General features: G+C 32.6%; 1 protein-coding gene across 1 annotated transcript in view; it reads right to left on the bottom strand.

Annotated features, from left to right (window-relative positions):
• LOC124538665 (protein pellino) overlaps positions 1 to 16,669 on the bottom strand; it is a 68,132-nt gene that overhangs the window by 33,597 nt on the left and 17,866 nt on the right. Inside the window, exon 3 of the mRNA XM_047115799.1 lies at positions 8,040 to 8,271. Within this exon, the coding sequence (XP_046971755.1) occupies positions 8,040 to 8,271 (232 nt within the window). The remainder of the gene's footprint in view (positions 1 to 8,039; positions 8,272 to 16,669) is intronic.

Here is a 16,669-nt window from a genome sequence, read left to right as displayed (position 1 = left end):
CTGTCTCTATGCATACTTTGATCTTTAAATTCACACAACGTATATTGATGCGGCTTTTTTTAAATAGATATTTTGATTAATTATGAAGGTTTATATGTATACTACATGCACAATATGTGTAAATAAAAAGCGGTTTGTATTGTTGAATGACAAAAAAGCTGTGAACGCTGTAAGACAATCGAAGTACGAAGTCGGAGCGGGTCGCTTGTAAAAGAAATAAAAAAATACTAGATTTGCCTATTGATTAAAATGTTATGTTTATGTGTCGTCGCATGAGGACATTACATTTCGAGATTACGAACGAACATTTCATCAGTAGTACCTGAATATCAACGATAATCGCCTAAAAAGACAATGTTTAAAAAAACCGTTAACGTAAAAATCTTATGAATTCATCACACTATGAACTCCGCCTGGCAGACAGATGCATAACTAAATCGGTATTCCATCCCTAATTGGACGCAATGCATGAAGGGTGCAGGTTTCTATACATTTAAATGTACTTTTTATTGGATTTTAAAACATAACTACCAACGGTATATCTTTGTTCTCGTCTAGATGGATAGCACCCATTCATTCTATGGCTAAATGCCATGCATAAATACTAATTGTATAGAGATTCAGTTTGAAGAATGAGTAACCGTACCGTACCGGTAACCGTGATTACCAGAACAAGAGTTTTAAAATCCTTGAGACTTTAAGTCGCATCGCATATAAGCAATGTTTTATACTTCTACTAGCGATACAACTCGACTTCGCACGTTTGCAATGCTGATACTAAATATACTACAGAATTTCTTACAATGTTCGCAGTTTTTCAGTAATTCTCAACTATATTGTGCATGTATTATACATGTATATGGAAGGTAATCTATTTAATAAAAAGACCGCTTCAAAATCAGTTGTGCAATTCTAAAGATCTAATCATACATAGGGACAGACAGCGGTAAGCGACTTTGTTTTATACTATGTAATGACACTAATAATGTTAGTGCCAATATCTACGAAATAAGGTAACCACAATGATCAGACAGACCTTTGGTTAGAAAACTAAGAAGATTTTTAGGTCGAAATTTGCTACAATTTAAATAAAGTCGTATATAAAATCCTAATTCTATAACAGTTTCAAAATCGTAAAGTTAATATTCAATTATTTTGAACATAATTATAGTAAACAAATAGCACCTATTACGATAAGACAATGATTATTCTTTGCATACAATTAATGGAAGGTCAAAAGAGGCTACTGTCAATAATGACGTCGATTGAAACTAATCACAATTCCTTTATCACAAAGAGCCGAGTGAAGAGGCATTGAGTAGCAAATTGAGTTAAGTCACAAAGAGGTCAAATGCATCGGGTAACGGTACAGTAATAATAGCCTCCGCGCTAAGAATACGTTATAGCTAATTTCCTTCTTAAAACGTGCAGCTTGGAAACTCCTTTTGTTTTTAATTTTTAAATATAATCGTTTGAGTTTATCTTGGATTATTGTTTCTATTAAAATTTTAAATTACGTTATTTACTATTTTTAACTTTTTTTTTCGATTCATTTTGATGTATACTTAAATGCCGTGTGGTTTTAGTACCACGGATTGTTAAAATGACATCATATTTTTCAATTTCTAGTAATTATTTTTAATCCTGAAGGTTTTATTTATGCAAATAGCTACTTATAGATACGAATTCTTATAATTATTTGCAATTAAACAGACAAATAAATACAAACGTCAAACTGTTTTTTTTTAAAGAAACAAATCTAAGTTGCTTATTTTAGCAAGTGAATTAAGAAAACCATTTCACAATTAACTTTTACAAACAACCTAACGATTGTTTACATCGTACGATTTGTATATTTTTATTGACCAAGTTAATGGTTGAATTTGTCTAGACATGGAATAACACTCAAATAAAATATCACCCTTTCAACCCTCGGGGTCCGATGAACCGTCTCGCCACTGCCCCCACCCCTATTTTATCTCGTTGCGAGATTATCGCACGCAACCTATATACCTACGTCTGAAAACTTCGGAATCGTTTAAAAAAATAACTAAACAAAACAACTATTTTTATCTCGTTTTTTTTGTCAATTGTTTATAATTTGTTTTATTAAAGAGTTTTGAGTAGGTATATGAATGTTTGTCACGTAGGCATTTCTCCATCACTTAGTCCAAAGTTATTGCAGTAATTAGGTCAGATTCATTATTATAACTCCTATAAAGGAAACATTAATTAAGATCCTCTATATCATCGTCCGAAGAAACCCTTTGTTCTAGAAAGCGGGACACCTCTACCAGTGCAATAAAAAAAGTATAAATATGAATGAAGTTGTAGTTCTTATAATTAGCATTTTGTTAAGATAACTTATACCGTGCGAACTTGGATACGTAATAACTGTTATGAGTCGTTCTTCCGTGGGAGAGTGTATCACGACCACATACCACACACCACCAACCGAGCAGGTTCTATCAAGGACATATGTAACGTGACACCGTTGATCACACCCACAGTACTTTCACGGTTAAATTTGTTATAGTTCGATTGATACTTTTTTGTTAGTGTTTGGCGGTTTTATGATTTCCGTTTTTATAATTATTAGTCTTAAATTTCAAAGACAATTATAGGAGTATCTTTGTAAGCATTTCTCTGTAATCTCAATAATTGAACCAAATTACTTTAAACACTTATTTTATGAAAACCCAACTTACCTCGGGTAAAATAAATAGAACAAAGATAATATATAAAAGTCAATCATGTCATATCTTTGAATTTCATAGATTGATGTAGAGAAAAGTCATTATTTTTTTATCGGTCTATAATTGTGGGTAAGTTTCGATCGAGTCTACCGCAGACGCACGAAATCATTAGTATAGACACGAACTCCCCACCGGTTTCTTTTATTCCTTTACCGTAATTTGTATTGTCGTTATTTATTATTATACTAAAAGTTAATATTTTTTAAATATATCTTTAGAATAGTGATTCTTAAGAACATTCCGAAACTGATGTAACCTGAGCATTCAATTAAAGTTATACTAATTAAATTCAACAGCGCCTGAAAAACATAAATCTCCTTGAATAAGGTTTATTTATATCGTGAACTAGTTGTGCCCGCGACTTCTTCTGCGTAATATTCAGTATTTTAATATAAAAGATAAAGACACAAATATAGGAATACGCAAGCGGATAAATTAGTTCGCTAACACTTTTCCTTCTGAGTAAAATAGTTCAGAAGTTCCAGAGTTTATACAATACCAACAAAACAAATATTTCATTTTTTATTATGTTAGTATGCAGATATAGATAATATAATAATTTATATATGAATATGGTTGGTCGTCAGACGTTAGTATAAATAGTAGCATGTCTTTTCTTCGGGCTTAAGCTTACAATTTTAGCCATTTAGGTTCAGTGGTTTGGAAAGAGTAATAGAGTTAGTTTTGCATTTATAATTTATATAGTGGTAGTATAGATTGTTTTTCTATAAAGGCGAAATGTGTTAGATACATGTATAGTACATGTATCTAAAGCATTTCATAACATCTGTTAAAAAAATACTAAAATTTATGCATATATATTAATGATTATTATTAATATGTATAAAATATCTACTTGAAAATAGATTATAATATGTCAGACATATTAACATATTATGATCTATTTTGGAACTACCAATGAATTTCTCAACATGTGGTATAAATGTGATCAAAACGACAAAACATTTCTTGCAAGGACTTAATTCACTAAAGAAAATATTACGTTATAATAAATATAAAATTTATAATAGAAAAATTTCACAACGAAAAATATTCACACAGCTTATCGCCATTATATGCGATGATTGACAGCTCTAAGTTCGCTTAAAGTTGCCAATCATTTAGTCAACCGCACAGTGACCCCGTTTCAAATACATTTAATCTCATAATCATTCGAATCGAATCGTGTAATATTCCAATAATAATCGAATTCGTATCAATCGAATCCAATAAGTCACTAGTCGCGACATTGACACAATATAAGCTTTCACATTGAAGTTTGAAAATATCGGAAATTACTTTCACCAGCGAACGGCTGGCTGGACGTACGCCAGGACCATACTTGGCTATATTAAATCGAGAAAGAGCCTTTAGGGGGCAACGGAGCATCCACACTACGTAACAGGATCGAAATTAAATTGCAATATTATTTTTAAAAGTTCAATGTTGTAACTGTAAAGAATTCATCTATTATATTATCATTTGTATAAATGAGTAACAGCTGACTGCAGAAGACGACCTGAAATGTCAGAATGTAATATGTGATCTCTACATAATATAAAAAATAACCGTTTCCCGCCGTATGTACGCTAATGCGTAACGGATTTGAATGATGGTAACATCAAAAAACAGAGTTATTCAAAAGGAAGGTTTACATGTATAAGAGGTTCATATTATAGTAGAGAATAGACGAAAATTATCTTCAATCCAAGATTTTTTTCCATATATTCTTCGATCTAAACGTTGTATATAGATCGTTATTGTAACCCTGTGATGCCGGTACTTAAATAATTAAAAGAGTGAGGGATACATAGCGACGGTTGCCAACATTTCACGAACGAGATATGACGTGAATTCTAACAGAATAATACTGCTGTTACTTCTAGGTCGATCAAAGAAAACTAATATTTAATATTGTATGTACTAGTAATTATCTCCAGAAATCCTGCACGAAAGAAATGTGTCTGAACTCGGATTAAATATCCTGTATCCTATCCTAAACCTAGGACCTAGGATAGGGGTCTTAAAAGGTTAAAGATAAAAGAGGCCGTTGGTTATTTCACAATTTCATATTGTAGAATGACGTTTTAATAATGTTAGCACGTATAGTTAAAAATACTTATGTTATTATAATTACAAGACAGTTATAAAACCGCTGTTTGTACATCGGAAACGAATCAAATAATATATAATTTTTATAGACGATAAAACTCGACGATCATAAAAAAATAGACTGGAGAAATGTGATTGCAATTTTTATTGTTTTATGTCGCATTTCGACTTCTATAATAATCATCTTTTATTGACGTTATCTTGTATGTTATTTTTATTTGTTTCAACTCATGTGATCATTTAAATCGTGTTATGATTTAGAAAGACCAAACATAACTTTAGTTATATTCAAAGTCGAATTTAAATAATATATTATATAGTCTAATTAAACAGTTACACGTCACAGTAAAAGCTACAACTTTACATAAAGTATCTTTATTTACAGGGTTATTTGTATTTCCACGTAATTCCGATAGGAGGTTATAGAAAATAATTTAAAAAATGTAACAATTTAAATCTCATTTTCTGCCGATTTATAATAACGGTATAAAACGGTATGGGGTCCACATGAAACCAGTAGTTTACTATGAAAACCAATTAACGACGTCTTATTCGTATCATCTGCGGAAGACCCCAACATAAAAATTACAAACGCATCAAATATGATGCGGAATATTTATTGAAGTTTTGTAGTTGAGTCACAACTTGGGAAAATAATATTATTGCAAATAGTCACCTCTATCACCGTTAGCGCTTGCTAACGTGTATACGTCGAATTACCAATAACCCTATGAAGCAGTGCACTTTATACATACTTATCTTAATTTTCTCTGAAAAGACGGAATACCGCATAATAAATGACGCAAATGCAATTTACAGAATTACCTGCCTTCTTATAATATACTATTGAAACCAAGCTCTATAGCTCTTCTGTCTGCATAGATTTACATGCATTAGGCCTCTCTTCGATGGGTTTATAATTAACCTATCGATGTTAGGCGACTTACTTTGGATATTAAGCTTAAATTGCTAATTTGGTGTTAGTTATATGATCAAAGTTGTTATATTTTTCAACTGTGTTTATTTTTTTTTACCTTTTATATTACACAGATTTTGTATCATGTGTATATTATAAAAAGAGTTTAAGTATATTATAATTTGCAGTTCGCGAGTGTTATGGAGTTAGTTTATCGATTGTCGGCTTGTTGCGCGGCGGTCGGCACGGCGACGTCCTTGGCCAGGCCGTCTCGCGTCTCTCCCCTTTGACGTCACGCTCCCACCCCAGCTGACATGCGGAACGGATCGCTCGTGACGTCATAACTCACCTCTACCATGATGATGCACTAACTCGCTTTCGAGATTATTACACGTCGATTACGTAGTCTATTAAAGTATCAAATAGATATAAAAAAATATTCGTATGGTTCCTACACGCCTGTTTTATACAGTTTACCCGATTGTTTGACATTAAGGGCTCCAAGTATTGTCTCAATAAACAAACAAAAAAATATTTTTCCCAAATATCAGCAGGTCCAAACCAACTCTTTGGCTATTTAAATATTAAGGTCAATATTAAAAAAAAAAAACAACGTTAACCGTGCAAATACGAAGGCTGGACGGACCCATTCATCACAACCAGATGGGCGCGTTTCGACTACAACAAGATTATCTCAGATATAATATTTACATAGTTGTTAAACCGGATTCCTTCAAACTTGGCACGTATCTACAAGAAAACTATAAATATAATAAAACAAACTCATCTTACTACGTAGTAGGAAAACTGTAATCGGTCAATTTCTTATCACAGATAACTTTGATAACGGGAATCTTTTTATTATTAATATTATCGTTTCAGATAATCATTGTTTTGGAACCGTGGGGATTAATAGTAAAAAAATAGTCTTAGGTATAAACATAGAGAGAAAGAGGGAGGACGATGGAGAAAATTAGAGTGATAAAGACGAAAGTAAGAGAGGAACAGTTACATTAAGATTAATCTACGTAAGTTAAATGTTTAATGTTATATGTAATAAATTAAGTGTTCTTTCTGTTTTGAGATTGAATGAATAGTTAGCGTAATGTAAGCATAACGTCGTAATAGAACAACGAAATATCAATTTACTTATTTCCATTGCGGTTTGTGAACGTGTTCGCGACAACAATGAAATGGCGTCGAATGAACAGGATGTGGAGCGGTGCGACGACCGCGGCGGCAACGAACTCTATCCCATAGGAATTGTTGGCTAACCGACGGGCGCTAAGCACTAACAAACAGTTGAAATTACTTGCCCCACGTTACGTAGTGCGCTTTTATTTACAGCTAGACAATTAAATTGATATCTTTGTTTTTAATTACAAAGAAAACATTGGAATCAATTGCATTGTTATCAGTTGACCAGCGTGTTTACTCAATGAGATGTTTCGATAGGTTCGTTGTCGTCTGACGCGTCAGTGCAGGGGACCAACGCATTGTTCTCGCTCCAGGGGGCACTAACCCGTGTGCGCCGATTAGATATGGCCGCCGGGATACGAGTAAACACCACGTTTCGAAAACGTAAACAGTTTACGAAACAGTATGAAATAAAAAACGTCTGACGAACGAAGCTAAAATTAACTAATTAATGTTATCAAAACATTACGATTTTACGACGTATATAAAAATTATAATGAACAAGTAACTTTTTAAATCAACTCCGCTCGTTTCCATATGAGAGAGATTTGCTATTATTATAGGCGATGTGTACGCAGTGTCGTAAATGAAGTGTGCGGTCTCCCCCGGTTAGTGCAGGAGAACTATTGTTTGTCGTACAGCCCATTGTCTGAGCGCGTCGCAGAGCAAACACGGGGCGTCTGCTCGTTGATAAGCGGTCGAAATGCAAGGGGATACATGACTTAAGAACCTCTCCTCGTGTTTCGAAATATGTGTAATGTCTCTCTCTATGTTAAGCGGATGGCAGCTTGCTTGAGTAACGTATCACATTGCTGGATTGCCACACCAGTTTATCAGTACTTTCACCTTTCATTTATACAAACATTGCTATCCGGATTGTGTAAAAAACGTTTTAGATTAAGAAGATAATGTTTGTCTTATGTTTTATAGAGTTATAACTTGTTGACTTACACACACGATTTATTAATTTCTTATTTCAAATGGTGGACAAGAGTAACGGCTGATTTTGATGGCGGTTCTTCACGGTACATTCTGTTATTGTATTTTCTATTCCTTACCTGGAACATGTCTGTGTCTGGGTCCTCTGTATATTCCACGATAACCGCTTGGCTGCGGCTAAGTGTGTACGAGATGGAATGCTGGCTGGCATCGAGGATAGCTTTGCTGCTGTGAGGGGTCTTCACTACGTAATGCTTGGAGCGACGCACGCCGTTCGCCTGCGGGCGCCGATACAGCACAAACTTGCTGCGACGTCGCCCGCGTTCCCCCGCTGGCAGGAAGCCATTGTATCTGAAATCAAATTTTCCTTATAATTAAAGATATTCATTAAACTTTCTAACTACAGACGTAGTAAATTGTAAATAACTTAAAGCTAAAATTCAGTTCAAAACACGAAATCGTTAACTTGTAATGTTTCTTATTCATAAGAAATAACGCTGATATCTAGACACAGATATTTTAATCACTAGTCCAGACACAGATGCATTATTGATTCGTTGGATAAAGTTTTATACCATTGTTCGTTTTGTATGCATAATATAAAAATCAATATCAATGATTACTTAATTATTTGTAATGTTCCCAAGGTTTTTGTAATTAATATTACTAAAGTGAAATACCATGTATACTATGATATAAAGGTAAGGACCAATCTAAATGTTATATGCTAAATGTTATAACCATTCTGCCTATATTTACCCTGACTCACTCGTCCTTAAAACCAGAAGCCAACAATATCAAGTATTTTTACTTGGCGGCAGAACACATGAGAGATTGTTAACCTACACAAACGGGCACAAACCCCTACGCCCATGTATAAATTTATAATAAAATAATAATTTATGCATCAGCACTTTAGAGATGAACCATTATTTGTTACAAATCGTTGAAGATTAATCGATTACTCGACTCAAAATAGGGTGAGTATAATTCGTACCCAGTATTCGATGGCATCGTGCGTACAATGCGAAGCTTTTACCGTTCGCCGAAACCGTACGTAATTTAATTAAATACTGAACCACGATAACTAATGCATTAAGCGGTGACAGAGCAAAGTAGCACTCCCGTTTATTCCATTAAAACTATAACTCCATTAGCTTAATACTTAAACGAAGAAAAAAATTTTAGTTGACAACCATAAAAATGTTTCATGTTATTTTTTTTATATTTCCTGTCATTCATTGCCTTTCTACAAATCGTTTAACATTAAATCTAAATTACACAACGATGTCTCTTTGTAGTAAGAATAATATATATGTATTAATATTGTTTTGTTTGTATCATAAGGCAAAATTAAACCAATATGTGTGACTTTGGTATACATATAATAAATAATAGCCTGTAACCGTCCTCGGTGTGCAAGATTGCTGATTACCAAAATTCATCAAATTCGGATAATTCGTTTGGCCGTAATCAACAGACAGACAGATAGAAAGACAGTTTCAATTAAATTGTATTTATAATGCTAGTATAGATGAGAATAATCGGACCATGCGTATCTTTAAAATTAATAATCATCATATTGAACCAACATATAAAATTTCAACTCTCTAGATAAAACTTTTTTCATTTAAACTTGCAAGATATGACGTAAACAAACATTGCAAGTTAAATAAAACCGTATAAAAATTGAAATTTATTATGATATGTTAAAATAGTCAAAAGAAAAAGTAATTAATTCAATAATTTACCAACACCTTGAAAAAACCATGTATATTAAATTGCAGGAAATACATAAAGTATAATCTATTTTATATATTTTTATTATTGATAATTATTTTTAATTGTTTGTCTTTATATATATTTTTCCTTTTTTATTAATTAATTATAATCTGTTCTACTATCCGGATACGTTTTTATTGTATGATAAAATGTACCAGACGATTGTCTGATAGATTGCGGGTAATAGGACGACTTTTGCTATTTCTTTTTTGTTTTTTCATTACATCTCAAAAAAGGTTAGTGACATGTTTTTATGTATCGTACAATATAGTTATCTATTATCCATTAAATAGTATAAAACAAAGTCGCTTACCTCTGTCTGTCCTTATACTTAAATCTTTAAAATTACGCAACTGATTTTGATGCGATTTTAATAGATAAAGTGATTCAAGAGGAAGGTTTTTATATAATACATGAACAATATAGTAAAGGAACACTCATAATTTTAGATGTTTCTAATCTGATGTAAATAATTTCGTATCATTATTGCACCCGAGCGGGGCAGGTCGCTGGTTTTGTTTAAATGATAATATCAGTTGCATCTTTACCGGATATGCGTTTAAATTTTAAATTCAATGCGTTCGAGAATCGAGACGACGACGACATTCATTGACGAGTGATGTCATACAGTCTCAGTTAACCTGTAATAACACCGCGAGACGATTGCGGCAGCTGTTTTTATAATTCGACTTAAATCGAAACATTACTTACGACGCAAGAAATAGTACAATGTCGATTTATTCACGGCGTATGAGAAGCCGAGCAAGTGCAGCCTTTGTGTTATTGTGTAACTTGTCGTAACTCCGCTGACATAACGTGTTTAGTTTTGCTTTAGGTATCCGTTATCGAACATAAAAACGAAAGAATCCACCTAATGTGGGAAAAATCACATGACGATAATAGTTATAGGCGTAACTTGTATTCAAATACTAGTAAAAAAAAAGAAACAACTACGATAATTAAAAATAAATGCTAATTAGTTTTAAAGTGTTGTTATTCTAATTTGTTATAAGTTATACAACTTAAGTTACATTATTTTTTTTAAATTGCGTTTTTAAATTCTTACATCAATAATTGAGATAAGTTTGATGTTACTTTGGTCAATGGCATATTTAAAAAAAATGACGATTGATATTACGACTGTTTCATTACCTTTTTATATTAATAGCGTCAGCCGATTTTCGTCCCAGTGATTATGGGATGACAGAAAGCATGGTTGTGGTCTCATTTTGAAGAGCATAACTTTTAGATATACAGAAAAATTAAGAGGATTCTTGATTGCAATTTATTAAAATTGTATTACAATTTATTAATATGTTTTAACAAAGATTTAATTTAAGAGAGCGGAAAAAAGTTACTAGCCACGAAGAGAGCGGTGCTATCTAAAAAAAAAAACAAATGTAAATCGTGAGAACTGACGTCGTATGTTTACAATGACATCAAATCAAAACAAAACCTGTCATAGGTTACGAAATTTATAAAAAAATATGTTGAAAACGCGAAGTTTCGCGTGCGCGAAGTATATATGTATGTACTTGAACGGCGACATATTGAACGACCTATGCGGTCAAATTTATTTATTGATAATATGTTTTTGCTCACTTTGCAAAAAAAAAGGAATTTCGAAGTTTAATTATTTTAAAATTTTTACACTAGCGTTAATAAAATCACTTTTAATATTAGATAATTCTAAGAAAAACAATTAAATCAAAAAATATGAAAATATCAATACAAACACCAAATAACTTCACATAAAGTCAGACTTATAATAATAAAAAAAAAATTGTATTATTAAAAAAAATATAGTATAAGTAATTAAGAACGTTGATGTTTTCATCTTCATATATTTTTTCTATCTAAACCTTTTAATTTTTTAACGACTCAAATATAGTATTATTCGCTGAAAAAATCAATACTGACCCATAGCTGCATTTCATTCAAAAATACTCCATCGTTAGATTGTGAGCAGACACCTGTATCCTTAATACGCCTAACATAATGTAGTTAGGAACTATCGCCTTCGAGTCATTCAAACTTAATTACCTACTTACTTCAGTCTCACTTGGTGAATACACCTTTACCGGCTTAAAATAGAACTTTCCCGTGTAATTGAATTAGTGGCAAGGATTACATGGGCCGTGGCAAGCCTCACGAGTTGCTTACGATAACTACGATTTATCGATCTTTACATAAACAGTTAAAGACGGTATATTACAATTCATAATAAACTAGGAAAGCAGACGAAGCACTTTGTTTGTTAGAGGTAAGTATGGTATACTGGTGACCATTTCATCAAGTATATTTTATCAACACAGTAACTCAATCACCATTAACGCAGGAACACAATAGTGCAGCAAGCTTAAGAACAAAAATTTATATATTTATCCAATACTTTATTGTACGTCACTAAAAAAACATGGTTCTTTTATAAAAGTGTACGAATAATAACAAAAAAATATCTCATGAAAATCCTAGGAAGTATGAATTTGTCTCAAGACTGAAACGTCTGTAATTTGGATTTTGATCCAACAATATTTACACGATAAATAAAATTTTAACAAAAAGATAAACCGACTTCAAACAAAACACAGGCTCCAAATATACCAATAACTATAACTACATGATATAATCGTTAATCGACTTTTAAGTAGTCTAATATTTTTCATTTCATTTAACTTAGGAAGACTCTAAAAAATATGTTGAATACGCAATTATTTTTATTACTTTTTCGTGCATATTCATTTGTTTTAAAATAGTGTTTTGTTTGAAGTCGGTTTTTCTTTTTGTTAAAATTTTATTTATTTTTTGATTTTAAGTGAAGCTGATGTTGACTAACTAATTTTTTTTAATATGGATAGATTAAGCGTTCCGTTTATATGAGTCAGAAACTACTTCGAGGACAATTTCAAAGGAAACTTGCGAATAAAGCAAAAATAGACTTTCGAAAATGCGGATTTAATACGTCACGCGGCGTAAACTACAAGGATCCCTCGAAAGAGCTGTAATCGAACTCAGCAAAAAAACTTTGAAAAAGACCAACTATATTTCGTACATCATATGACATCACATCACATACACAAAATTTGATTAAAGATAGTAAGAAATTCTGCCCCATATCGCACCCTAACTGCGAGCCGTATAGGAGTTCCATCACTACATAGTATAAAACAAAGTCGCTTTCTCTGTCCCTATATCTTTAAATCTACGCAACGGATTTTGATGCGGTTTTTTTTTAAAAGATAGTGTGATTCAAGGGGAAGGTTTGTGTATATAATACATGAACAATATAGTAAAGAAACACTGATAATTTTAGAAGTTTGCGATGTGATGTCGTATATAAACAAATTCTGTAGTATTTAGTATCAGTATTGCACCCGTGCGAAGCCGGGGTGGGTAGCTAGTTGATTATAATATTCGACTATGATAATTACATAAACATAACCACATTACGGAAGGTGACTCAAATATCCAAATAACCTATAAATAAAAGATTCGACCGAGTATCGCTAACGTGCTCCTCAGAATTGTTCCGTTCCCTTCCGTTCCGTTACTTTGACATGGATCCTGTGCTCAGAACCTTACCAAACTTTCACCAAATTACCCTTGAAGTATATATTTTATAATAAAAAAAGAATTATCAAAATTGGTTAACGTGATTTTCAGTTATTCACCTATTTGTCGCGCATATACATACTACAAATTTAAGACTTATGTCGTTCTCACATGGATACCATCATCGGAAAAAAAAATAAAAAAAATGGGACCCCACGGGAAGCACTACCTTTCAAACAAAAAAAAAATATCAAAATCGGTCCACCCAGTGAAAAGTTATGAGGTAATAAACAAAAAAAAAAAAAAAAAAAAAAAAAAAAAAAGTACAGACGAATTGATAACCTCCTCCTTTTGGAAGTCGGTTGAAAATCATCGTAAGCCCAAATATATACATACAAAACATGCATATACAAGTAGCATGCGGCTTCTCCCACGTTTTAGGGTGTTGGTTGTTATGTGTTAGGCCAAAACGAAGCCCGAATGTAGTATGTCTTTTCTTGGAATTCAAGTTTGCTTTTGTTCAACGGTTTGGTCGTGAAACAACGACAGACATACAGATAGACACACAGAGTTACTTTCACATTTCAAATATAAATGTAGATTATATTCATGTCAGTGTACAATTGAACACAATTAAAATTACACGATTTTAATAACTCGAGTAAAAGATATCTCATCGACCATTGCCAACTTATACTTAAACAAAAAAAAAGTATATTACATAAGACAACCGTAGTGCACAGTAATTAATCTCACACTTGCTTTTTTTGCCCCGCGAGCAGACCCGGTCTACTTCAATCATAAAAACCGAAGGACTCGTCAATTTAGTCCATTACGGAGAATCAATTTCACGCTTTTACCGCAATATTTCCGTCACGGTCGTATTGCTTTCAAGTAATTTCGTTCGGATGGGCTGCGGTTTATCGGAACTCTACGCTAAATAACTACCTTCCTCCATAATTTAAAGAATGATTTATCAAATTTCAAAAATATGTTACCTTTACTCCTCGATCCCCCTTAAGAAAATTTTTTTAAGTCTTACCACTAGGTTTTGCGAGTGCGAGGTATTCATGTGGCCACTATTACAAGCTGCTCTCTTCTGATATCTTGTAATTATCGAGCACGAGACGAATGAATACAAATTAGACATCTAAAAAGTTTATTGGTACTTATCCAGATATAGAGCTACATTCGATCTACGCATTCTATTCATTAAGTATATTACACAACAAAATTAAAAATAGTTATTGTATAAAGAATGCTAGCGCACATTCTCGTTGGACCGTAAATCAGATTTTCAAAAAACGAACCATCCACGATCCTGTCATCAAGTACGCAAGAAGGCGAAATGTTATACTTTTATAAAGCTATTATTACAAAATATTACCCCGAGGTCCAAGTGTTTTAATAGCAAACGAGAAAAACCATAATTTGGAATAAGTCACAAAAATTTGGATCATCTGTTCGCTTCAGATAGATGAGATACCTTATCTGCTTCAAAATATATTTATAATCAAGTAATAGCAATTTTTTATGGTATAGGTTGGCGGACGAGCATATGGTTCATCTGATGGTAAGTGGTCACCATCACCCATAGACAATGACGCTGTAAGAAGTATTAACTATTCCTTACATCGTCAATGTGCTACCAACCTTGGGAACTAAGATGTTATGTCTCTTGTGCCTGTAGTTACACTGGCTCACTCACCCTTCAAACCGGAACACAACAATACTGAGTACTGTTATTTGGTGGTAGAATAACTGGTATGGAGAATTCATTCAAAATCAAAATCAAAATCAAAATAAACTTTATTCAAGTAGGCCTCTACAAGCACTTTTGAATCGTCAAATTGGGAATTAAATTGGGAATTAATGTTCATTATATATTAGATTCCTCTAATGACTTAAAGCCGCTTCGTCTTAAATCAAATAGTAGTGTATAAAAGCCTCGTACCTCGTTCAAAAATCCTGAGAACGCAAAGGCTACCATTGCGGAATTCTTATTAAGATAATACCCATAGACGAGTACGTTGTTATCTATTAAAGAGCCGAGGAGGAAAAGTTAACTATCTTATAATCATCCATATAAGTAGCATTGTTATGAAATGTCATTGACTCCTACGTTTATCTTCCGTAACGAGTATAACTTCCTTAATTTGTACTGTACATATTATTTAGTATATGTTGTTAACGACCCTTCGCAAGAGTGCAAAGTTATTAATGAATCGCTTGATCTTAATGGAACGTATATTTTAGAGGAAATGGCATTATATTACTCTTGTATGAGACATCTATTTTGATATTTATCCTTCATACATTATAGATTTTAACTATCAGTCAGGTCATGACCACGAAAGGAGTAACTCTGACCAAACTAAATACATAAAAAACATCATCCATCATACCGATTACCGTTGGAAATAAAATACTATACATAAAACGAATTAAAAATATCACGTACATTTTTTTTTATTTAACCTTTTCTGCGGTAAAATAAATCACATTCTTTTTTCATTTACTTGGGCAGGACTTTGTGCGATTTCGTCTGGGAACCATTCAGCTGTATTCTACTAACAAACAATAATACTTAATATTGTTGTGTTCCAGTTTGCAGAGCGAGTGAGGCAGTTCAGATACAAGGGACATAACCTTAGTTTCCAGGGTCGGTAGTGTATTGGTAATTCGAGGCCATTCCTCACACTTTAATATATCTTACAGAGGTAATGCCGGTGGTGATCACCTACCATCTGCCGTTCCCATCCCTATTCGCCTATAATATAAAAAATATATAATCTTTAGAATTACTATTTTATATATTATACTTCCCGACAGTATTAAATATCCGATAGAATTTTACACGAGATTATCTTTCTGCTAAAACACGAGATGGAAACTTTAATCAACGTTCAAATCTTAAAGGAAAATACGTTATAGTCACGCAAATGAATTATATAAGAGAACAAAGACCGGAGGAACAGGAAACGTGCCACAATTAATTACGGTACCGTCACATTATAAATGGTGATAAAAATTTATTCAATTAAATATTATCGCTAACCTATTTCAACGTTGGAGCAGAAATAGTACGCCATTTTTTTTTGTCTACTTGGCTCTCACCGTTTCGCTCGCATTTCATTGTATGGTTTTCAGACAACTATAACTATAACTATCACAAGATAAATAACAAAATACCTTATTTTATGTTTTGCATTGAGCAGTGTAATCATTTATTTGGCAATATATGAACCTCCTCAGACATACACCGAACGAACCACCAAAGTATATATGTATAGACAGACATACAATCTTATTTACATTCAATAATAGCATTACGTATCGCATAATTTAATTATGTACATATATTCGGTTGATCTTACTAAGCATTTAATAAACTGCAAATAACCTTTTTTTATGT

Source organism: Vanessa cardui, chromosome 20 (assembly GCF_905220365.1).
Source record: "Vanessa cardui chromosome 20, ilVanCard2.1, whole genome shotgun sequence".
NCBI classification, from domain to species: domain Eukaryota; kingdom Metazoa; phylum Arthropoda; class Insecta; order Lepidoptera; family Nymphalidae; genus Vanessa; species Vanessa cardui.
Note: the sequence above shows the minus strand (reverse complement) of the source record. Positions and strands in the feature narration are given on the sequence as shown.